Source organism: Rhinolophus sinicus, linkage group LG01, assembly GCF_036562045.2.
Source record: "Rhinolophus sinicus isolate RSC01 linkage group LG01, ASM3656204v1, whole genome shotgun sequence".
In the NCBI taxonomy this organism is placed as follows: Eukaryota; Metazoa; Chordata; class Mammalia; order Chiroptera; family Rhinolophidae; genus Rhinolophus; species Rhinolophus sinicus.
Window position 1 is genome coordinate 54326536 of NC_133751.1, and position 27206 is coordinate 54353741.

Below are 27206 nucleotides of genomic sequence, written 5' to 3' on the forward strand. Positions count from 1 at the left end.
AGCTTCTTAGACATTAATGTGGATTTGAATAGCCTAGGGATATTGTTCAAACACAGATTCTGATTCAGAAGGTCTGTAGTGGGCTTGAGACTCTGCATTTTTAATAAGCTCCCTGGTGATGCTGATCCTGGTGAGACCCAAACCACACTTTGTGTAGCACAAAATATATACACAAAATATACCGCAAAATTATTCTACATTTTTCATTGGGGTGAAATTCATTAATAAAATTGTAAAAGTTGCAAGTACATATAATTCTATAATACACCACCTGTATATTGCTTGTATGCTTACCACCCAAAGTCTAGTCTCCTGTCACCATGTATTTGATCCCTTTTACCCTCTTCAACCTGCACGCACCGCCCTACTTCTTCCTCTTTGGTAACCACCATACTGTTGTGTCTATGAGGTTTTTTGTTTTGTTTATTCATTAGTTGCTTTCTGTTTTATGCACCACATATGAGCAGAATCATATGGTGCTTGTCCTTTTCCATCTGACTAATTTTGCGCAGCATGATACTCTCAAGATCTATCCATGTTGTTGCAAATGAAAGTATTTCATCTCTTCTTATGGCTGAGTAGTATTCCATTGTATATATGTACCATTTCTTCTTTATCTAATCATCTATCAAAGGACACTTAGGTTGTTTCCATGTCTTGGCTATTGTGAATAATGCTGCAATGAACGTAGGGGTACATATGTCTTTATGAATAAATGTTTTCAAATTTTTTTTGGTATATACTCAGAATAGAGATTTCTGGGTTATACGTAACTCTAGTCTTAATTTTTTGAGGAAATGCCATCCTGTTTTCCATAGTGGCTGTACCAATTTACATTCCCACCAGCAGTGTACAAAAGTTCCTTTTTCTCCATATCCTCTCTAACGTTTGTTATTTCTTGTCTTATTGGTAATAGCCATTTTAACAGGTGTGAGGTGATAGCTCATTGTGGTTTTGATTTGCATTTCCCTTGCAGCTAGTGAAGTTGAGTATTTTTTTCATATATCTGTTGGCTGTTTGCATATCTTCTTGGGAAAAGTGTGTGTTCAGGTCTTCAGCCCATTTTCTAATTGGATTGTTTGTTTGTTTTTTGTTGTAGAGTTGTATGAGTTATATATATATATAATTTTTTTTTTTTTTTTTTTTTTTTGTGTGTGTGTGGATATTAGCCCCTTATCAGAGGTGTTGCTTGCAAATATCTTCTCCCATTTGGTTTGTTGTCTTTTTGTTTTGTTGATGTTTGTTTTGCTGTGCAGAAGCTTTTTAGTTTGATATAATCTCACTCATTTATTTTTTCTTTTACTTCCCTTGCCTTTGGGGTCAAATTTATAAAATCCTTTCTGAATCCAAGATCCGTAAGTTTAGTACCTATGTTTTCTTCTATGTAGTTCATTGTTTCAGGTCTTATAGTAAAGTCTTTGATCTATTTTGAGTTATGATCTTTTGATCTATTTTTATGTATGATGTCAAATAATAGTCTAGTTTCAAGCTTTTGTACATGGCTTTCCAATTTTCTCAGCTCTAATTATTGAAGAGGCTTTCTTTTCTCCATTTTATGTTTTTTGGCTCCTCTGTCGAAAGTTATTTGGCCATACATACGTGGGTTTATTTCTGGGCTCTCAATTCTGTCCCATTTGTCTGTGTGTCTATTTTTCTGCCAATACCATAGTGTTTTGATTATTGTAGCTTTGTATTATAATTTGAAGTCAGGGGTTGTGATACCTCCAGCTTTGTTCTTTTTTGTCAGGATTTCTTTAGCTATCCAGAGTCATTTGTGGTTCTACATAAATTTGATGTTTTTTTGTTTTATTTATTTGAAAATGCCATTGAGATTTTGATGGGAGTTGCATTAAATCTGTATATTGCTTTAGATAACTATGTTGATTCTTCCAATCCATGAACATTAAATATCTTTCTATTTCTTTGTGTCTGCTTCAATTTTTTCAATGTATTTTAGTTTTCAGTATATAGGTCTTTCACATTCTTTGTTAAGTTTATTCCTAGGTAGTTTTTTTTTCTTTTTGTTGCTGTTGTAGATAAAATTTCTTTCATTTCTTTTTCTGAAATTTTATCATTATTATATAAAAATGCAATAGATTTTTGTACATTGATTTTGTATCCTGCAACTTTACTATACTTGTTTATTGTTTCTAATAGTTTTTTTGTTTTGTTTTGTTTTGCTTTGTCTTGTTTTGTTTTCGGTGGAGTCATTAGGGTTTTCTATATAAAGAATCATGACATCTGCAAAAAGTCACAATTTTACTTCTTCATTCCCAGTTTGGATGCCTTTTCTTTCTTTCTCCTGCCTGACTGCTCTGGCTAGGACTTCCAATACTATGTTGAATAACATAGTATTCCTGATCTTAGAGGAAAAACTTTCAGGTTTCAGCATTGAGTATTGTATTAGCTGAGGGTTTGTCATATATGGCCTTACTATGTTGAGGTATTTTCCTTCTATACCCATTGAATTGTTTTATTTATAAATGGATCTTATAGCTTGCCAAATGCTTTTTCTGCATCTATTGAGGTCAACATTACCCTGATACCCAAACCTAGCAAGGACAACACAAGAAAATTACAGACCAGTATCCCTGACAAATATAAATTCAAAAAACCTAAACACTAGCAAATCAAATACATTAAAAAAATGATAAATCATGATCAAGTGGGGCTCATTCTAGAGGCACTAGGATGGCTCAACATATGTAAATCAATCAATGTGATATACCAACTGACAAAATAAAGGATAAAAATAATTTTTTTAAATGAGATTTTCAAATATTTCAATTATTGCAGTGAGTGGTTCCTCCAATATTCCTAAAAGACTAAATGCCTTTGGCCTAAATAGCAAAGCGTACAGAGAAAACTGTTCAGAAAGAATTGATCCTGTAATTTCCAGGTGGTATCAGTAGGTAATTGAATTTTATGTCTTTTACAAAAGACAGAATAACCTTATGGAAGACCCTATTGGAATCTTGAAGTTCCTCAAGTCTAATGTTTCTTACCTGTATTTCTGTTATGGACAGTGTCAAAATCTCCAAAATTAAAGCATATATTTATATGTGCAAAATACAGCCATTTATTTATAACTGGTTAATGCACAATGGAACTTGGAAGAAACAACGAAGTATTCAGTTGGTAAACTATTCATATGATGTCATACAGTAGCTTTTCCCTGCTCTGTCACCTAATCAGCTGTGAAAACACATACATCCCCAGGACTGCTAAATCGGAGTCTCAGTGAACAAAACAAAATAATGTTTTCTGTTTATTTTTGAATACACAATAGATTTTGACATGCAAATTTCTTAAACTTCAAGTTTGAGATAAATTAAGAATATTATTTTAAAATTTCCATTAAATAATATATATTTTTATAGTTTTTGTAGCTATATATCTCTTAGTTTTCTTATGTCACAGATTCTACCAAGACATATAGTTTTAACTTTTAATTATTTTTCTTGCTATGTCTCACTTACACATAAAATATTTCAGTTGTGACAACACAAAATGCTACCATTATAATCACCGCTGAAGATCGTATTTCCAGTAACTTAACCCTGTTGTCCATCCTGGTATCAAGTCCTCAGTGAGGTTTCCAAATTGGCATCTGAAAATTTTCAGTGTCTCAAAAAGAACAAAACTCACTAGTGTCAGAGCGAAGTGTGCAACTTGCTCTTCTAGGACAACCCAATCATTAACTTGCTGATAGTTCCATTAAGTGGAGCAATAAAATTCTGGGATTTAAAATCTAGTTCATATATGTTAGTTCAGTTCACTGAAACCCCTGTCCCCAATAAATCAAATAGGTATTTGAATTTCTGTATTTCTGTTTACAGGAAGAACTGAATGTTTAAAGAAAGCAAACTAAGGAATGAAAAAAAAAAAGAGAGACAGCAAACATCTCTGTCAAACCAAAAGATTAAATTTAAATTTCTTGTTATTTACAGGCTCTAAGAATACTCAGGCTCAGTAATACTGTCTAACTTAAGAAGCTGACAAATCAAGAGGTATGAATCTCAATCAAATTTTATAAATAAAATGTAATTAAAAGATCATAATCGAGCTAGAAAGCAAGAAAAAAACAAAAGACTTCAATAATGTAATTTCCACTGATAGTTATATTAACACTCTATCACTATGCTATTCTACACAATAGAATGAAGAAACAAAATACGAGGAAAATAGAAGGCATAAAAATTCTATCAAGTGCATTGTAAGTCCAAAATGTAAACCCAAATCACTGCGATGTATACAATAACCACAATGACAATCTCTTAAATAAACCTTTAATCCCTGAAATAAATCTATTATTTCAGGGTCTTTAAAGCCATTTCAAATTGATTGACTCTGATAATTATAATAACACTGTGAATAAAGTAAATGAGAAATTCTTACCCCATTTTTGAAACATAAAAGAAACTGCAACTTTCCTAAAGCCAGATGCACCATTAATAGTAGCCTAATGAGGAGTTCTTAATAGAATCAGAAAAGCCATTCATCAAACAAATGTACAAATGATTATCTTATATCAGACAATGTGTAAGTTATCATACCCATATATTAATCAAGGTCTAAGTAGGCCTTATCTTTACTAAATATTCCCAATGTCATCCAAAAAGGTAATGAAAAAAATGTAGGATGGCTATTGTAAAAAAAAGCAAAAACAAAAACCCAGAAAATAGCGTTGCCAAAATGTGTTGGCATGTATGTGGAGAAGCTGGAACCTTCTGGTACATTACTGGTAGGAATATAAAATTTTCAACCTTTGTGGAAAACAATATGGTGATTATTCAAAAAATTAAACATAGGCTTACTATATGATTCAGAAATTCCACTTCTGGATATATACCCAAAATAAATAAAAGCAGGGTTGTGAACAGATATTTGCATATCAGTGTTCATAACAGCATTGATTACAATAGTCAAAATGTGGAAGCAACCAAAGCATTCATCAAAGGATGAGTGAACAAACAAAATGTGATATACTTGTATACATACAATGAAATCCTGTTCAGCCTTAAAAAGAAAGGCAATTCTGACACAAACATTAATGAACCTTGAGGACATTATGCTAGGTGAAATAAACTAGACAAATATTTTGTAATTCTGTTTATGTGAGAAACCTAGAATACTTAAATACATAGAGACAGAAAGTAGAATGATGGCGGCCAGGGGCCGGGGAAGGGAGAATGGGAATAGGTACAGAGTCTCAGTTTGGAAACATGAAAAAGTTTTGGAGATGGAAGTTAGTGATTGTAGTAATGGTTGCACAACAATGTAAATGTATTTAAATGGCACTGAAATGTACACTTAAAGTGGAACATTTTATGTCATATGCATTTATACAACATAATTGATAATAACACTTTTTATTTTAAAAAAAAGCACACACAGAGAAACAAATGTACTGAGTGTAAGTTATAAACAAAAAGTGACTATTAAAGCCAGAAATGTCCTATTTGAATAGGAAAAGCCAATGATGCCTCAATAGTCAAAAATATGTCTTAAGACTATACTAAGCGAGAGAGAGCTGAGATATAACTGAAGGGGTGTTGGGTGGTGAGAGGATAGCAGAAGCTGATGAAAACATCGTAGGACCGCACTGCCTAATACAGTATCCATTTAGGCATACGTGCTGATCACGTATTTAAAATGTGGCTAGTTCTAATTCATATGTGCTGTAAGTATAATATAAACACTAAATGTTAAAGACTATACAGAAAGAATAATACATCTCAGTAAAAATATTTTCTACTGATTATATACTGAAACGATAACATTTTGGATATATTGGGTTGAATATATTAAAAAATGTGTTTCACATTTGTTTTGTAAATATGATTACTAGAAAATTTTAATTTACATATGTAGCTCATATTATATTTCCACGAGACAGTGCTGTCTTAGAAGAGTTTGCTGTTCTCTGGAAGAAAAGTGTCTTAATTAGCGCTAAAGCTACATATTACTATATGATGGGGATGACAGTTGAGAAAACTTCCCAGCCTGATTATACCTGACCTCCATATGCAGACTTAGAAGAAGCAGAGTGCTGTGAATGGAAAGTGCCAAGGTAGAGTAATTTATGTCAAGGGGACTAAAATGAAGTCAAGAGGCTATAAAGTGTTTGCCTTATGCAAGTCCCACTCATGAACTTTTTAACCTTTTTGAAACCACATCCTGGACTTTACTTCCCCCTTACCAAGCAACCAAACCATCTACGTTCTTCATTGGAAAGGAGCCAATACTTTCACCAGCCAGTGCCCTTCATTTACATAGAGCACCTAAAGGGGAACAGTACTTGTAGCTTTTGCATCCTTCATTTACATATTGGACATAAACATTCCCTGTTAAGCTAGCCACATCCTTCATTTGCACAGAGGACCTAAATGAGAACTGCACTTGTGGATTTTGCTTTTATAAATCCTGCTTTTCTTTGTTCTCTCCAGAGCACAATTTGGGTTGCTACGTGAATCTGTGCCTCCCGGATTGCAATCCTTGGCTCAAGTAGATGCTTTATATTGTTTGTTATAACCCAAAACTTTATTTTGGTCAACAATATCTTAGATCCCTTTGATAGGACGTACTGTTTCACAAAACATTTACTGACCCTTTAATTTGGCTCAACTAATATTGCATCTTTTTAATTCTACTGCTGACTTTTCATTTTCTTTTCTCTCCTCAAATTTCAATGACTCTGTGCTAACTAATAACCAAAGAGGAATTTGTTCAAGCATTAATTTGCTCATTTATTCTATGAACAGGTGAATATTTACTTTGAACCAGGCAATCTGCCTAATTCTGCATCATCTGCAAGAAATGACATCTTGATTCCTGTCCTCAAGGAGCTCAAGGCTAAGAAGGAGTGCCGGTATGCACACAAAACGCAGGGTAGAAAGGGCCATAGCAGAGAGTTAAATGGCAAGGAGTACATAGAAATAGCTATCTGATGTTGATTTTGTCTTGAAGGATGCAGAGGATTTAGAGATGGACGACCTAACAAAAAAGGGTGAAGAGATGAAGTGCTGGTTGTATAAGAAAAACAGTGACTGATTGAAGAGTAGGCTAAAATAGAGAGTTGGTGAGGAGTAAGATTGGCAGGGCCAATTTGTGTCCGATCTCCTGAATTCCTGGCCAGACCACTTAAACCATAATTATGATATATATCAGCTTCAATTTGATAGTGAATGCAGAGTTAATAACGTGTCCATCAAGTATATGAGTATATAGGGAAAAACTATTTATTCAATCTCTTTATCTAGCAAAATGTCTAACTGTGTTTACATGACATGAATACCGCCCAGTCAGGTTAGTCAGGAAGAGTCAGTCAAATTGAATCTTACTGCATGGATTCCGTAAGAAACGGTTGCCAGCATTTGAAACTTTCATGAGTTGTTTTGACGCCTTGTAAACACAATCTTAATGTCTTAGGATCAAACATAGCTGAGGAACCATTATATATGAGACCTGCTGTTTATCTAATCTAGACAATATCTAATACACTCCAAGTACCATAATTTTGACTGGTATTGAAAGGTGGGGTTCACTTGTGCAAGTTAATTAACATGTTGAGAAGGGTTATCCTTTTGTTTTCTGGGGAGCTTATTTTAGCACTTAAGAAGACTAAACAAGGATAAATCAAGTATTACTAATCCCAAATATGAGAATCATATATACTTTACCATACAATAAAACTTAATCACAATTTTATACAGTTACTGGTATTAGAATTTGGAGTTCTGGTATTGATTTCCAATCATATACTACCAGGCAATTTGAAAAAAATTCAATAGTTATATACATTCTACCCCTCCTAAATTGTGCTTCTCAAATCATTCCTATCTCATGCAAGATAAAGTTTTCCTCTTCCTAATAACCAGGACCTTTTTACTAAATTGCAAAGAATCCCAGTCTCTTGATGTAAGTAGCTCAAAGTACAATACTTTAAAAAGGGGGGTTTTCCATTACTTTCTGTTATAGTAAGCTATTATCACATAAGGAGTAGATTTTTTTTACTTTAGGGGACTTGATAATTTAAAAAAAAATACCTTTGTTCTTGAATATTTTCTTCTCAATCGTTCTGTTTTATGCATTTTAGCCCACAACAGCTATGAGAGCAAAGTGATGTTCTAGTTCTTTTGATGAGCAGTATTTTTCCAGACTTGGAATAAATTGGAGAAACAAACAAAAAATCTAACTCCCTATCTTTCTTGTCTTCCCAAGTCCCCTGCGTTGTTTCACAGAAATCCAAATTTAGTGCAACTGCCCATTTAACAGTTGGAAACAAATCATCTTATTTAGGCAACCTGGGATGCCACTATCTTAAACATATCTCATTCAGCACCTGTGGGCTACACTTTGATACAGATGTTATTTTCAGGGGGCATGATTTAATGCTAGCACTAGGTATGGAACTAATTTCTAACTGTGTTTCCTTCAGATTTCACTTTACACTATTCTCCAATAAAGTTTCACTCTCCAAATTTCAAGACTGTTCGGCATCCTGATGATGCGTTACCTGAGTCATTACCAACCAATGTTACCACTCTTTCATCTGCCCCTTCTGGATATTCCTTGATCACGTTTCTTGCCCTCTTTCCTCTTTAAAGCAGGAAAAAAAGAAAAAAAGAAAAGAAAAAAAAAAACAACTTCCTGTTTTGACCCCACAGGATATTTTTGAGATAAATATCATTGTTCCTCTAACACATGTGGTATCACAATAGTTTTAGATAAATGCTAAAAGGAAACAATGTCCTGCAAAAGGAAGCATTTCTGTTTGGTTCTTTAATATGCTTTTTTCAATTCAGTTTTTCTTCCGATTTTTCTCTATTCTGTTACATGTTTCAATTTCTTCCTCTTCTTCCCCTTCTCCTCCATTTCCTTCTCTTCTTCTGGATGTTTTCTTTTATTCATAGTTTGACCTTTCCTGACTTATAATACATTGAAGCAGAGGGATTGATCCTGGCTTTCAGAGTAAAAATGAGGTAGAGAGATTTGGTGAGAGAGTATTTCTCATTGCAGACACAAGGACAAGTGCAGGCTTCTAATAACAGTCCACACCATGTATTACTTTAACACATAGCATTTGCTAGGAATCCCCAGTTAAATGCTTTAATGTGAGCAAAACACACCTGTAGGGTGGACACTTGTCATTTCATGACTTGGCATAGCAAAAGTTGTCATTTTCACAGCTGCCTGAGATACACTGGCCATATTTCTTCTTTTTTCTTTTCTTTTCTTTCCTTTTCTTTTCTTTTTTTATTAGTTTCAGGTGTACAAAACAATGTAATACATGTTTATCATTTATATCCCTCACACAGTGATAACCCCCCTCCCTCCATCTACTACCCCTCTGACATCGCACACAGCCATTACATTTCCACTGTCTCTATTCCTAATGGTGAACTACACTTCTTGTAACTATATATATATATATATAAAATTATAGTTGACATTCATTATTGTTCAGCTTCAGCTTCAGGTGTACAGCGCTGTGATCAGGCATCTACATCATCCCTGAGGAGGTCTCCCTAATGGGACAAGTGTCCATTGGATACCTTACAAAATCTTTACAACACTATTGATTACATTCCCCAAATTGACTTTCATATCTCCGTGGCAATCTTGTGGTTACCAATTGCGCTTTCTAATCCCCTCACCTTCCCCCTTATCCCCACCCCCCTCCCATGTAGCAACCCTCAGTTTTTCCTCTATGTCTCTGAGACTGTTTCAGATTAGTTCATTAATTTATTATTTTCCTTATATTCCACATATAAGTGAGATTATATGGTATTTCTCTTTCTCTGTCTGACTTATTTCACTTAGCATAATGTTCTCTATGTCCATCCATATTGTTACAAATAGTAGGATTTCATTCTTCTTTATGACTGCGTAACACTCCATTGTATAACTATATCACAGGTTCTTAATCCAGTCATCTACCAATGGACATTTCGGTTGTTTCCATGTCTTGGCTATTGTGTATAGTGCTGCAATAAACATAGGTGTGCATAAATTTTTTTAAATTAGAGTTTTGGATTTTTCCAGATTGACACCTAGGAGTGGAATTGCTGGGTCATAAGGTAGTTCCATTTTCAGTTTTTTGAGATACCTCCATACTGTTTTACATAGTGACACTGGCCATATTTCTGTAGCAAGCCCTGCAGTCCCGGTATAACAAATAAAACCTTACACTAGGTCATAATAAGACTATTGGCTACCAGCTTTGTAACCATATGTGGTATTTGCTCTATATATTTATTTTTGCTTTATTTTTAAATGCAAGATTGTGCCATTGGAGAAGAGAAAAACAAAATATATTCATACGAGGTCTGACAATTAAGTTTGTGAGCTCATCCTAGAAAAAGTGCTACATGCCTCATTGCTGAATATCACTACAGTCACCTTCAAAGTGCTCCCTTTGGGAAGCTATGCATCGATGCCAGCGCCTAGTCCACCCTTCAAAGCAATTTTGGAACTCTTTCTGAAATGGCTATCAGAGCTGTTGTCATATTACCCTTGATGTCCTGAATTTCATCAAAATGTCTTCTTTCAATATTTCCTTTATCTTCAGGTAAAGAAAGAAGTCATTGGGGGCCAGATCAGGTGAGTAGGGAGGGTGTTCCAATACAGTTATTTGTTTACTGGCTAAAAACTCCGTCACAGACAGTGCCATGTGAGCTGGTGCATTGTCATGATGCAGGAACCATCAATTGTTGGCGAAAAGTTCAGGTCGTCTAACTTTTTCATGCAGCCATTTCAGCACTTCCAAATAGTAAACTTGGTTACCTGTTTGTCCAGTTGGTAAAAATTCATAATGAATTCATCTGGTATCAAAAAAGGTTAGCAACATCATTGTAATGAGTTTGCAAACTTAATTGTCAGACCTTGTATATCACTGAGCTTTGAAGTCTTGTTAAAAATAAAATCTGTTCTCTCTTTGTAAGATTAGGTATGGGTCTTTCCAGGGCAGTATTTCCATTTAAAATTTTTATATTATATTCTTTCTACTGGTACCTCTGTTGCAAATGCTGTTATCAGGATATGCAGACATTCCTTGCTATTATCACAATTCAGATTCCCTGTTTGCAACTTTTAACATTCAACAATCACTTTTATTATAGTTATCATAGATTTCCCCTGGAAAACTTAAACTAAAATGATGCCTTTCTTAAAAGTATGAAAAAAGTGAAATCTCAGGAAGTGCTGTTATTTATAAACCAGACGACTATAATAAACCAGGGACCAGGTACCATCCCATGAGTACTCTTTTCCTAAGTTGCCACCACCCTCATAATCATAGCTAATGTTAATTGAGCACTTATGGTATATCTGCATTTGATGTCCACTAAGATTACTGTAAATTACCCTAAAAGGTAGATATGTTTATTGGTCCTGTTTTGCAATTCAGGAAATTGAAGAACAAAAGGGTAGTCTGTTCAAGTAGTGCACTGATACAGCGCAGAATCAGCATTCAAATTCACGTGTGATTAACTCCAGGGTTCCTTCTCTAAGCTTACAGAAAAATAGTCTAATATGTCTGGGGAAAAACATAAAACTGCTAACTGGTCTCAGGTCAAAATATTGACCCCAAATCTTGGGGTGGGGGTGGGAGGGATGCTACTACATTTCTCTAGCTAACCACCTCTCCCATTCTTCCCAGGTGAGGATTCCATATCTTTTCTTTCCTCCTCAAACTTCCAACACCACCACAAACCCTCCTCAGACTCAGCTAATTGGCCTTCTTTCTTTGTTTCTTTCCTTTTCTTTCTCTCCTTTTCCTTCTCCTTCTTTCTCTTCCCTCCCTCCGTCTTTTCCTCTCTCTCTCCGACCCTTCTTTTTATCATCAACCTACCTTATTTTGTATTTCACGTAGAAAAGAGAAGCAGAAGAGAAAGTTTTCATATTTCCACCACAAAAATGATGACCTGCACACATCTGCACACACGTCCTGGCTTCCTGACCATCGCAATGCTTGAACTCTTCCTGTTCCTATCTAAATCTAGCCCTTCGCTTGCCACTTGTGTACTTGATTCCTATGCCCTCTACTCAGTGTATTCAGTGACTCTTTCTCCTATAATACCAATTTTATTTCTCCTCGATTGTTCAGTCTATAAACATCTTGCAATAGCATTAGGCAAACCCCACCGTGTAACCACTACGTTTCTCTTCAGCTTGCTCCCCATCTCTCTACTTCCGTTTTTATAACAGAACTCCTCAAAAGTAGCATTTCTTTCTTCTATTATTTTACCTCCTGTGATAACTTAAATCCACTTCAGTTAGACTTACTCCCCTCTACTCCACTGAAATGACTCTTGTTAAGTCACTGTTGACCTCCTGTGACAATGCAATGGCCAATCCTCACCCAGCAGTGTACTGGTGCTAAGCCGCGTTTGATAAAGATAACAGCTCTGGTCTCAGTTTTGCCTCTTTCTAGTTGTATGGACTTAGGTGAGTTATCTAACCTCTCTTAAACTCAGTTTCCACATGTTTAAAGTTGGGATGATAATCTTAACCTGCATACTCCCAAGGTGTTAGTAACTATCACATGGTACTCTGGTTATGAAAATAATACTGAGCCGTGCAAATGGAATATAAAGTAATACAACTGCCACTACTAATTATTACTTTTATATTACTGCTGGATTCTTGCAAATCATTTATATAAATTGAGAGTTCTGGTAGTTATGGGTAAAACTAGGTATAAGTCATTGAGTATCAATATTGCTCTGTGGTGAAGAGCTGGAAAACGTGTGTGGAGGGCAATTGTTGTGACTGACAAATTCTGTTTTCCAAATGGAGGCAACCTAACTCCAGTTTCTGACAAGGCTCATAAATAACACACTATAAAGAATCCCATCCTCTACCAGTTCCCATCAAAGAAGAATGAAAAATGACTAATCTTTATTACTACCAATTTAATTGAATTTTCCTTGGCCATCTGTAATTTTCAAGAAGTAGAAAGGGTGGATTGCTCTGTTAGTTAATGTACCATTGAGTATATTTAATTATCTTAATAGCAGATCATGGAAGGGCGTGGGCAATTAACATGAAGCAATTTCACACCTTAATTAATGTCACAAGGAAACCCTTTGGAACTGTAGAATTTTAAGTGCTGGTTCAGGAGCAATGCATTGCCAAAGGAATGCACCCAGTATGCTGTAAATATTTATTATAAAGAGTTAAGAGACATTGTGAACAAAAAGATCTATATCTTCATTTAGAAAGAGACCAGAAGTAATATTTGTGTGTAAGAGAGAGATAGATATGGAAGAAGGTGTGGAGGATAGAGAGGAAGGTTTTATTAAAGACTAAATTCAAAGCTTTGAAAAGCTGCTTTGAAGGAGTTATATATAATGTTTTGGGGGAAGAAGGTGTCCTAGGCTGGCAGAGATCCCAAACTCAAAAGAGGGAGGAGAGAGAGTTGCAGCTATTATCTTTTCTGTAATTAAAACAATCAGGGGCACGAGAGGTACTTTTTTGCTCCATCTGTTTTTGTTCTGTTTTTGTCACTAAGAAAAATTGGGTCCAAAAGAGGATTTTGGAAACCAAACCATTTAGTTTATCTTTCCAGTTAATTTAAATAAAAATAGCAAAATAAATTTTTCCATTAGTGTACTCTCAACTGGAGCTTTACCCCAGGACTCATGATTTGTTGTTCTTTAGTGTCTTATTACACAGTTTTTGAAGAGATTATTATTTTCCCTCCAAATTCAGTTTTCATTGTTTCTAATCCTGTATTCAATGCCACCCCTCATAGCATTTCTTCAGTATGTAACACAATGAAAGTGTCCAATTTCCAAGGGAAGATAAAAAAGGCACTTTTCACTGATCTTATAGATTTGAGAAATCCAACTTTCTTATAATGTCTAATCTTCATATTAGTTCTATGAAACAGATGGAATTTATTATCGACTTTGTCTTCAGAGACTACCAAGGTTGAAGAAAAAAATGTTTTCTCAAAATTACTTAGAAAATTATTAACAAAACTTTTATAGAAGAATTAGACATTTATTTATCCATGATTAAGTCATTTCTATTAGGTTACTCTTTCTCAGTGATCAATTTAGTAAAATAATTGGCATTACCACTACTAACTCCATACAGTAATTTCATCCACCTCTAAAATACAACCATCTTAATAGCAATATAAAAATGTAAAAATGTAACATGTTTAATAGATTTAATTCCAACGTGTCAGAGTGACAATTTACCCTATATTTGATTAGGCTTAATCCAATATATTGATCACCATAATTTGAGTAAATCTAAATAATTGCCTATGTCCAGATTTGACCAAAATAAGCCTAGAAGCCACAAAATTAGTTTAGAACACTGAGTGTCAGACCTGGTTTCCATTACAATCACTTGAACAGGTTTTTAAACATGTTGATTCCTAATCATAAATAAATACATCAAAATACTGGAGATTTGATCTAAGGATTTACAGAATTTAAGAGCACTGCAATGGCTCGGATACAGATGTTTGGGAAACGCTGATCTACATTATACTACTAGGACTTAAGCAGCAATGGCTCTCAATTGATACTAATTTTATTTGGGAACCATATTTCTTTCTCCAGGATTAAGTTCTTGAAGCTTAAATCTTTGGAAAGTGTACACACTTTTTTCAGGAGGAAGGAACTAGATTCTGAATACCCAACCATCTGCAGGCCCAAATAATGAGCTTCGTGAGAGTGATAAGAGGAGATTGTATCTTGTTCTTTGTCAAAGATTATTCAGCTGCTTTATCTATAGCTAAAAGGGGAGGTCACAGCCCAGACAATTTAAATATGGGGAGTTGCTTATCTGTAGTGTGAACAATGCTCTAAAAGGGCAAAATCGGGAATCATGAAAGCTGTACTGTTGTCTTCAATTCCAGGGGAAGGGGACCCAAGTAAGTGGAGGTTTATGTGTAATGCATATGGTGATGGGTTTAAATATCAAGTCTACCCATCTGTCTAACAGATGTCCTTGCAGCCCCTCATTAACACCTCCTATGTTCTAAACACAGGGTGGAGGGGGAAGCTGTGCAGAGAAAGAGGCTGGTGGATAATTACTGTATTATCATGCAAACACTGCAGGACCCAAGGATCCTTAAACTGGCAGAGCTGAATTTTGGGAATGCTGACATTCAAAACTGTATCACCAGCAAGACTGAAAAACAGGCAGAACTATTTGAAAAACAATAACAACAACAACAACAAAAATAATACAAAAAAATGCAATATAAAACAACAAACAACAGGGGGAAAGCGTACTCTGGTTTTCCCCCATTAGGGGCCAATTCTCTTCACAAAGGAGGGGCATTTAAAAGAAATAATGTATTCTTAATTCTTTCTTGCCTAGTTTTAACATGGCATTCCCATAACTAGCCTATCTGATCATCTACCAATATGAATGTATATTGTCACATCATGTATACCTGTCTCAATTTTGCACAATTTAGAACTAGCTTACTACTTAAGTTGTATTATGGTATAACACTTCTGCTTTGCTCTTGGTGACTTTTCTGAGTATTTGCCTACCCGTAGGCTTGTTTCACACGGAAGAGGAGTATGGGTAGGGGCTAGGTGCATAGATACTGGCAGGCGGCTGCCTAGATTGCAGTTCTGGTTTTGTATTTATCTAGCCCTGTGATCTTGAACAGGTTACTTAATTACTTTACATGTTAGTTTCCTCATCTATAAAATGAGGATAAATAACATATGACTGTTGTGAGGTTTAATGAAGATAGCATGTGCAATATGTCTAGCAAATGGTAAATTGATCAATTGTATACAGAAGGAGTAAGAGTAGCGATAGTAGTGATACTAGTGGCACCAAGAGCAATTTAGGGATCCAGTCAGGGAGAAAATGTTCTAAGAATAATGCCTAACAAAATCTCAAGTGTACACATCTTTGAAAATAATGGTAACTTGTAGAAATCATTTAATAATATAAAATATAACTGCATGGAAAATCATTGGGTGATTGTTCAAACTTTTTTTGTATTATAATAAGGATATCAAAGTACAGATGAAGCATAAGGGAATGGACCAATTTCATATGTATCAGGTAAGTTACAACATAAGAGCACAGAGGTCTCCATCAATCTAAAAGGAACAAGTAAGCGTTTTCAAGATTAAAATAGAAGGTTTGAATTCCGGCTCTGCCACTTGCAAGCTGCTTGATTTGAGAAAAATTACTTCATATTTCTGTGCTTCTACATTTGTAAAATGGGGATAGTACTAGAACTTACTTGGTAGAAATAGAATTAAAAATGAAAGGTAATAATTGAGACATGCTTTAGTATAATAACTGTACAAAGCAAGCATTTATAAAACTGTTAGCTAATATTGTTCAAAAGAGTGAAACTTTCACATACAAAAGGGAAAGACATTTCCAGGGAATTAAAGTCTTTGGTCTGAAATCAATCACATTCTTGTTCTCATTTTTGGAAGTGATTCTCATCATGTTCTATACACTTCACACTCAAGTTTCTTTCCCATAATCTAGAGAGACAAAGAACCTTGGAAGTAAATCCAAGTATTAGTAAATATGATTTAAAATGGATCTTATTATTGTCCCAGAATAAAAGGAAAAGCACCCTAAAGCATCAGTTAAAAAGAACAACAAAAAACAATCAAACAACTGTTGTCAATGAGAAAATGAGGAAATCTGAGCTATTCTTAAGTTAAGATGATGGCAGGCTAAAGCAGAGGCTCTTAGTTGTCCCAGTTCCATTCTGCTATTCTCCCAAAATAACTATTTATTTGTTATGTAGCAATCCAGAAAAAAAAAAAAAGACTACATTCTTAGCCTTCCCTGCACCTAAGTGTGGCCACCTGACTAGGGTGTATTCTGTGGGATGCACGTATCATATGGCAGCTAACGGGGAGCACCTTGAAGAAAATACAGGTGGAGGCTTTTGCCTCCGTCTTCTTCATCCCTTCCTCTGCCCTCTGACTGCAGTGAGGATGCTGGTTGGGTCACGGGGATGAGGGCAGACCCAGGGTCACTGTATGTGGTTGTGCTGACAGTGCAATGCACCGTTGTACAACACACTAGGAAGAGAGGCATTAAAAGCTGGACACAGCCAAGGCGCCTAACAATTGGGAAGACACAGTACCAGCCCTGGACAGCTGGTATCTAGATTTGGTTTGTGAGAGATAAATAAACCTTTGTATGATTAAGCTGCTCTTAATATGGTTGTTCTATTCTATGCAACAAACCTAATTCAACGTACACAACTAGAAATGTCTAGTGATCTCTTCCCACATTTGTATTTCCCACATTATTTGTAGCAATAAATGTAGAATGAAAGCAGGTCTGGAAAGCAGTAACATTATTATGCATAAAAGGAATGAATAAAACATAAGATAGTCTCCTTTTCCTTTATATTTCCCTAAAGTTGTCAATAAGCATATACCACTTTTATAATAACCAAAAAAAAATCAACTTAAATGCACAAATAAAAATGATGCCATAGCTGAAGGCAAAATTTGTCAAAAATGTCATTTTTAGGATCAATATATTTTCCCATGGAAAATATTATCTATTTTTTGGATACACTGCAAGCAGGCATTTTCCTGCCTGTGCTCACAATGCTTCTAGCGTGTTTTTGTCCTGCTTAATCCCCACTTCTCATCTCAAACGATCTGAACCAGGCCTAGGCCTCAAGGTACGTTTAAATATAGTCTTTTCAATATCTTTTTTTTGGTGGAAGTGATAGCTATTTCCCTAAACCCCAGCAGCATTTCCTGCAATGTGTAATATATCACTTTTTACATTATAGTAGGCATTTCATATCTCTAAGAATATTATAAAGTTCTCTGGAGCATGTAGTTCTTTGTCTTTATACTTATCTATTCATTCATTTGTTCATGCATGTGTTCACTTATAATATTTACCGTGTTTCCCCGAAAATAAGACCGAGTCTTATATTAATTTTTGCTCCATTAGGGCTTATTTTTAGGGGATGTCTTATGTTTTTCATGTACAACAATCTATATTTATTCAATTACAGTCATGTCATCTTCTTCTGGAACATCGTCATAACGTACTAAAATGCATCCGTCTGGCTGAGATCTTAACTGGGGCTTATTTTCGGGAAACACAGCATTTGACAACTGACTACTGAATATCTCTGTGATATGCCAGATAATATACAAGATACAAGGAGATATGAGAAAAAATAAACCATGGTCTTTCATTCAAAAACTGAGCTAACTATGGATAAGAGGAGACAGAATGGTAAATACTTACATTTAATATTAACACAATGTGACAATTTCTAGGGGAGAGAAATGTATACAATGATACACTAACAGAATGCTTAATTCCACTTGAAGAATGTCAGGGAGGTCCTCACAGAAGTAGTGACTCTTAATTTTTTACAAGGACTAACAAGACTTTTTCCAGGCATATAGCAGAGAGAAATTGTGGGCAGGGGAGGGAAAAAAAAATACATGGGGTCCAAATTAGTGAAAATAAATTGCAGAAGAGAAAGTTCAGTTTTGTGTAATTAAAAGCACAGGGTGTGAAGGGAGGCTTGAGAGAAACTAGGAGCTATAAACATAGTATTGATTTAACAATTTTTTTTGACTGTTACTATCATATGCACTCTGCAACAGGCATTAGGTCCTTGCATTGGTTGATCTGACACACGTTGTAGATATTTAGGGGATAGGAATAGCATACCAAAAGATCCTTGATATTTGGTCCTGTTCAAAATGTCCACAAGCATTTGATTCATGTCAAATAGTTCTTAATATTTGGTCTTGTCTAAAATGTCCACACTTAGAAAACATCTCTGGGTTCAGAAAGCCCATCACATTTATTTAGATTTTTGGTTTACAGGATTAATATGTAAAAAATACTATCCTGTTTTATTGGTCCAATAATTGTGTTGTGGTTGTATGGCCAATAATAACCCTCCTTGCCTTGGTAGCCTAGCTGATGGTGCATGGGGTGCAGTAGATTGGTTGGCGTGGACCAAATGTCTCCATAGACGTTTTGGAAAGGACCAACTATCAAGGACCTTGTGGTGTGGACCAAATATCTCTCACATTTTGGACAGGGCCAAGTGTCCACTAGTCATATGTAAATAAAATGCATAATGCATTGCAATGCACTGCCTCAATTTTCTCATTTCATCAGACAAGGAGGCTGAACTAATGTTTTAAGTGATTACAATATGTGACATGTAGGAGAAGTATGTTATGTTAATACATGTTTAGACCACTGCTGCTTTCTGAGACTATATTAAAAATCTTGTCTGAATGCAGTAAATGTGGTCACTCCAATGGTACATTCTCATCTTATTTAAGAAAGATGTTGCCAAAAATGGGTTTCCTCAATAAAATTATTTATTCCACTGCTCAATTTGAAATGTCATATATTAAATATTAATTAATATATAACTATTATAACTATAGTTAATGATGAAGGGACGGTAGGTTATAGGCTCAATTGAGGATAAAATTTATTATTCAAAGTAATGCATACTATTTTATTTCCTTAAAAAATACAAAGAAAAATTAATACATTATATTGTTAAATGTGCTCATAAGGATGTAGCTATTAAGATATAAACATATTTCTAAAAGGCTTTTGAAAACTGTAAAGCACGATAAAATAATAACACTGTTGGTTTTTTAAGGGTGTAGCCTAAGAAATTAAATTATTGTGTTGAAAAAAGAAGGAAATTACATTCCAAGTAGTACCTACCACTACTTTTTACTTTCAGTAATTTTCTAGTTTTCCAAATATCAAGCAGTTTTTTCAAAGTGTCAAGTATTTGTAATATAATTTTCTTATTTGACATTATGAAGTACTGTTATGTTTTTTGAATTTTTGTTCTGATATTTTGCATTCTAAGCAAACTCTACTGAGTGAGGGCATCAGGGGAACAATTGGCATAAACACACTGATAAGGGTCTAAAGAAGAAAAGAAGTTCATTTCATACCTTCAATAGGTTTTGGTACAAAATGTGATGAGGGCTTGGTTTTCTTCACTCTGTTCCCCTTCATAATTTGACCTTCTTTATTGAGTCCCAGAAACCACGCTCGGCCTGATTCTTGCTGACGGTACAGTGTGGAAGAATAGATCACATAGTAGTTTTCAAACACAGATTCTTTGAATTTGCATTCTGGAGTGAAAATATCCTGCAGACAAAATAGAAAATGCAAAAGAGAGAAAGGATTTTCAAATGAATCAGCAAATGCTTAAATCCAATACAGGTCCTCATAAATGCTTAAATGAAATACAGGTCCTCTGTTAAGAACAAATGAGAGGCAACTAACTGCACATAAATTCTGTCAGCTCTTGGTGATAAATACTCACCATGCACAATCAAGAAACAAGATTTCCTTTCTGAACAGCCTTTACAGAATACAACTGCTCAGGCTGGAGTCACTCACTGGGCTAATATCAAGACTAACCAGGTCCAAACTCTGTCCCGGGATAATGTTTTGTAAATTTAAGAGACCGGCCATTGCACATTTCAGTGGCCCTTAGCATGTAAAAATGTATCCCTGCGAATCAAAATCAAACACAACCACAGCACACACAGGCTCACAAGATGTTTTTGAAGGGACTATTCTAGATATACTAAAATGTATTACTCATCCAAAGCTTGTTCCATAAAATCACCATATACTTACTATCTCTTTGAGAATGTTAGTAACTTTCCCTTTAATCTCTTGGAAACACTTTTTTTTTTTTTTTTTTTTTAACTTAGTCATCAAAATTTCAGGTAAAGATACTCAGGAATAAGTAGTAGATAAAAACATTACTATTACGTTGTCTCATCTTCAATGACACATAGAATGAGAGCTTTAATTCAATATGTATCCTTAAAAATCTTCTACTTCAACTCCAGCATTTGACAAGTGAAACAAACAAAAACTTACGTGGTTAATTCAAAGTTACACTGAAAAAATGACTGCAAACCATCAGAACTCACACTCATTGCTTCACAATCGCTGCCACTCTAGCTCCCCTTTTCTGCCTGAGTCTTGTTTAGTGACTTATGATGAGATTTTTGTAATAAATACAATAAAATAAAATCCTAACATGCCAAATCAACAAAATGAATTTCACATTAAGAAGAAATTCCTCCCCTTTGGAGATAAGCAGAAGAAAAATACGTGTTAATAACATCTTCTTCAGCTGTAAATAAATAAGAATCCTACGTGTCAAATATATTCACAGTGGTCACCATTGTCTTCACTGCATACTGGAAGTTTCTCTTCCTTGTAACCCTTTCAATACAAGTCCCAGTGATTTAATGTTACAAGTAAAGTTACTGAAGGATTTGTGGGACTAAAATTGGTTGAAATCACATCCTTGTAGGCGTTACTCCCTAACTCCCTGGCTTCATTTGCAGAGAGCTACAGTGATGCATCTATGGGGACTCATGAAGGCTTTCAGTGATAAAAGATACTGCTCAAGGGGCTCTGTTGGTTACAAATGGTTCTAACATTCTGGACCAAGAAATGAGACTAGAAAAAATGGGAAGGGGAATGGAAAGGTGATGTAGACATTAAAATGATAATAATAGTAATAACAATTTCAATAATCATTATAATTATATTGATGATAAAAATATGTCACAGAATACTCTGTTTTAAGTAAACCTAGTGGGTTAAGAATGAAAGATAAGTGCCTATGCAATACCATTTCACAATCACCATGATGGCTGTAATAAAAAAGATGGGCAATACAAAGTGTTTGTGAGGATGTGGAGAAACTGCAACATACATAGCTGGTGGAAATGCAAATAATGTAGCAGCAATGGAAAATAGTTTGGTAGTTTCGCAAGAGGTTAAACATATAATCACCATATGATCCAGAAATTCTACTTCTAGGTATAATACCTATGAAAAATGAACACATATGATCACACACAAACTTGTACACAAATGTTCATAGCAGCATTATTCATAATGTGGAAACAATTCAAACATCTACCAATGAATGAATGGCCAAATAAACTGTGGTATATGCAAACAATGGGATATTATTCAGCCATAAGAACGAATAGAGTATTGATTCATGGGGTGTCACGGATGGACTTCAAAAACAAGATGCTAAGTGAAAGTAGCTAAACACAACAGGCTATATGTTGTATGATTTCATTTATGTGAAATATCCAGAATAGGCAAATCCAGAGACAAAAAATAGATTAGTGGTTGCCAAGAGTTAGGGTGGGGGGTGGTGTAAGTAGAGAGTAACTGCGTTTTGGAGCGATGAAGGTGTTCTGGGATTAGATAGCAGTGATGTTTGCATTTTGAGGGGGAAAAAAACACTTAAGTATACACTTTTATATAAGAACTTTATGGTATGTGAATTGTAGCCTAATAAAAAAGAATCTGAGAAGCAAAGTGACTACAGAAAATGAGAAGAAAGCATGAAACTACTGTATCTTTCTTATTTGTCAACACAGAAGTAAATGATGGTGTTGTTCGTTAGAAAATGGGCTGTTCCGTGACCTTGTCTCAATATTACTAAGACAGAGTTTAATCACTGCAAATTAGAAGAATCAAAGTGATTCAGATTCAATTTATAAGATTATTTTAAGTTCCGGTTTTCTTCTAGGACTAGGTTAAAAGATTTAGAAAATGCTACAAATTTAGTACTGATTTTATTACTTATATATTTTTTAAAACAAACGAATGTGCTTTTATTTAACAAAGTAACTGAAGTCCATGATAGTGAAACTGTTCTGTGAGTCATAGGAAATTAGAGGCAGATCCAGACCCTGGGCTAGAACCATGGGTTCCTGGCTACTGGTTTAGTACTTTTCCCAATGCCACACATTGCATTCCTCCTGCATAACCAAGCCTGCTTTGGATGCCAAGCTGTTGATTCAAGGCGAACCATCATAAAAACCACATCCACCAGGTACAATTGCTATGTTGTCTTCTATACATGAGAATAATAACACTATTATTTAATAAATAATGAACTCCTAGGTTTCCGTTTAGTTTCACAATTATTTAGTCTGTTGCTAGTATAGCAAAAGTCCCAGATGTTGGGCAGGAGCTGAATTCCTGGGGACACAAGCCAGGAATAGCATTAGGTAGGGATTGGGCCTTGGACTTCGAAGGTGGCAAATGGGGATCTCAGACACGGTATGCAAGTCCTAATCAGAAATGAAAAGTCAAGCTCAGTATCCCATTTAATATCATTCAAAAAGGGGCTAGGCAGAGTCAAAATTCAGAAGTGAGGCAACTGATAATACCTGACCAGGATAAGACATTTCAAGGGGGAAAAATGGCAGAACTTATTGCAAACACTCTTTGGGACAGGCAGCCTCCTAGACATGGGGAGGGGAAGCTGAAGAACCCGGAGGTGGCTTAGTCAATCATTCTATATGCAGCCTTCACAATATGTACACGACTTGACTATAGAGTTGGGCATCAAAGAAGTTACAATATGTTTGCTATTATCACCTTTTTTTGTAGAATGAGGAGTCAAGAGTCCTTCCTATACCTGGAGTAAGAAAATCAGGGTTTTGCTTCTGGATCCATAATTACTAGCCGTGGGACTTTATGTAAATGGTTAATCTTCTTTGAATTTCATATCTTCAACTGTAAATTGAGTTATTATAAGGAAAATAATATGATGGATATGGAAGTATGTTGCAAACTTTAAAATTTACAAAAACTCCAACTCATTATTCATCTCAAGATTTTTCTTAAAGCAAGAAAATACAATTAATCATGTAACTAGACAACTCTATGCTTTTGTCATAGATGTTTATATCTGTTCCAGCAACCAGGACTCTATGCCAAATGTTAAGCTTTATCCTACATTGATTGTCCCTACTACAGCTAAAACAAATTACACACGCACACACATATATATTTTTAAATCATCTAAAGCTTTTGGCAAAGACTTGGACAAATATATATATATATATATATACGTGTGTGTATGTATATATATATATATATAGTGGGATGAGGCTCTGAGGTTATTAAAAATATGTTCAGAATGACAATAAATCAAATGTAATGGATGGAGTAGGCAGGCTTGGAGCCAAAGATCAAACTATTAGACTAGCTGATCAGAGCATATAATGAAAATAGAGTAACTAGTATAATATGGAAGGTTTTTTCTCTTTTGAAAGACATTGTATTTGTTTATATCTATAATCCTAAAATCTCAGTTCAATGTAGGTACATAGCAAGGCTTATAGAAATGATTGCTGATGAAATAGAAACATCCCCACATGTACAGCCTGTATGTAGATATGTGAAATGGGAAGGTTTATTTTTCACATTTATGATCCCAAAATCTTTCCAATCTTAAATTTGTTCATCTAAAGCTGATGGTGATTTCAGTGGAATGTGAATATGACCTTTGATAGTGTTTTGAGATTATTTTTGAGCACTCCCTCTTTTAGCAGCGTTTGCACAGCCTTTTTAGTTCTAACATCGTACAAATCATCATGTGACCAACTGTTTTCACATTCCAAATGCCTTTTCACCTTAGCCTTGTCCTTGAATGTTAAGGTCACCCACCCATTTCAATTCAGATGACAAATATACTATTCATAATAGTCCCAAACCGGAAATGACCCAAATGACCACCAGTAGTAGAACGGATATGTGGTGTATTCAGAAATAAGATTCTACAGAGCAGTGAGAATAAACAAACTACAACTATAAGCAACAATATGGATAATTCTCATCAACATAATGTGGAGGAAAAGAAGCCAAACAAACAAACAGACGGCTCCATACTATATGATTCCGTTTGCATAAAGCTCAAAACAGGTAAAACTAATCTATTTTGTGGTAGAACTCAGGGCACTGGTACCTTTGTTCAGGGAGGGTGGTTATTAAGATCAAGCCTGAGGATGACTCTGGGTGCTGGTAATGATCTATTTCTTCATCTGGGAGCTTCTTAAATGAGTGTGTTCACTTTATGAAAATTCATTGAGCTCTATCATGACTTGCATACTTTTTAATGTGTGTTATTTATCAACAAAAATTCCATAGAAGGGTCAAAAAATGTGGTGAAGATTCAGTAAAATGACTGAAAAATCACTTCCCCAAATCACTGTCCTTCTTTTAAAATCAAGATTTTCTCACATAATCAGAGAATGTATGATCATGGCAATTTTATACGAATAACAATCATTTACTCATATGTTGCAGACAAATTTTGTTTAAGATGAAACTGTAACATTTTTGGATCACATAACTTATTCAAGGAAAAATATTTTCCATTCTCTCTCCCACTCATTTATTCTACTTCTCATTTTTCGTTGTAGGAGATTATGTAATGCACATGCTTAAATGCTTCATTTAATAAATTGTGCTTATAAAACCGCCTGTTAAAACTAACTAATATACTACTAATAATATCAAAATGTAAAATGAACAGATTAGAAAAAGAGAATTGCCCACAACACATGGAAACATGCACAATAAATAGTTTCTGGAAAATCATTTGGATTCTCTAAATGTCAGGTTTATTTTCAAAATTGTCAAACTGATCTTTGGCAAACCAGTTAACCTCTCTGAACCTCAACTTTCTCTACTGCAAATTGAAGACACGTTTACTACAGACTCATGGGGCTATAAAGATCAAATTATATAGCACTCATGAAAGCTCTTTAATGCCTATAAAGACCTATACAATTATTTGACATTATTTCTTTTACAGAGAAGTCTTTGACATATTATAACTTTGAAAGTTTCAACATTTTAGATTGAAGTCCACTTGGAATACATTTTTTGGTAAGTAAACAATGTTATGTCACTTGCCCCTCATAGCTTTACCTGCAAAATGCATGTTTTCCAACTCAAGTAGAAATACATGACTTGTATAATCCTGTGCAGTTAATATAATTAAATGGTACAGTAATTATGATTTATCTTTATCCTATTCTTTGCAGATCCCCATTTCCTCCTTACTGCTCTGCCTGTAATAATCCATGGGATGAATGTGAAATGAATGAACACTCATTTCTGCACTGCAGCCACTGGTCTCCTTGCTGTTTCACAAAAACAAGCGTAACCCATTTCAAGTCCTTCACAAGTGATAACCTCTGTTCTTGAAAATCTCTTCGATATTAACACAGCTTGATCTCTCATTTTATTCAGATCACTGCTCAAATGTGACTATCTCAGAGACCTCCTGTAACTACCTTACATAATTTAGCACCTCCTCCAGTCACTTTCTAATCCTTTACCTTGCCTTTTTCTTCATAACACAGCCTGGCATTATATTACACATGAATCTGTTTAAGTTCCACAATCGTAAGCACTTGTATATTTCCATTGTATTCTAAACTGTTCTTGGAATTTAAAAAAGAAAAGAAAAAAAACACAAACTTATTCAAACAAAATAATTTGGTGAAAAGACATCATGAGACCTGGATTTTTAATCTTGCATATCTCTAATTTGTGTTCAAATTGGGAAAAGCACTTTCCTTCTCAGGTTCCCTGTTCCCCTAAATGTAAAAGAGAAGTGTTTTTTGAACTAGGCAATATCAAATATCCCTTTTGACTTAAGTCTTCCATAGCTTTATCATTCATATCAAATAAATAATTTCTTGAAATTAAAGATCAATATAAAAATATTATTTCAAAAACAGTGCTTACCTACCAAAAATGATGATAATATATTATTATTAAGAAAACAAAATGTAAAAATTAAAAGAAAATGTAATCATAGAAAATAAACTTTGCTATTATAGAATTATGATTAATGAGTATCCCAATGATATGTAAAAATTACTGAGTTCTCAAACATATGCCAGACACAAAGGACCCGCTTATTTTGTTTTTTTTCTAAACATTTTTAAATGTACAAAAGCATATTTCCTGTTTGTTGTGCAAACACCCTTGTATTCCAAATTACTATGTATACATGTGAAAGTTGGACACTGAAGAAGGATGATAAGAAAAAAAAATCGATTAATTTGAAATGTGGTGTTATCTGGGAGCTTAACGTATGGAGTGCCAGGAAGATGATCAAATGAGTCCTAGAACAAATTAAGCCTGAAACATTGACAAAACTATATCTGTCCTACTTTGGCACATCAAGAGAAGGCAGGGTTCTTTGGGAGACAATGCTGGGAAAAACAGAAGGCAGTAGGAAGCCAGATGTGAGATGGATTGACTGCATTAAAAAAAAAAAAAAAGCCATAGGCAGGAGTTTCCAGTGGGAGCTGAGCAATGCTGTTGAGGACAGGACATTGTAG

The 27206-nt window shown here is 34.8% G+C and overlaps 1 protein-coding gene across 3 annotated transcripts in view; it reads right to left on the reverse strand.

Moving 5' to 3' along the window:
* FGF12 (fibroblast growth factor 12) overlaps positions 1–27206 on the reverse strand; it is a 519345-nt gene that overhangs the window by 6146 nt on the left and 485993 nt on the right. For all 3 annotated transcript variants that reach the window (XM_019723113.2, XM_074329539.1, XM_019723105.2), the window contains one exon: positions 19950–20148. In XM_019723113.2, coding sequence (XP_019578672.1) covers positions 19950–20148 — 199 coding nt within the window. The remainder of the gene's footprint in view (positions 1–19949; positions 20149–27206) is intronic.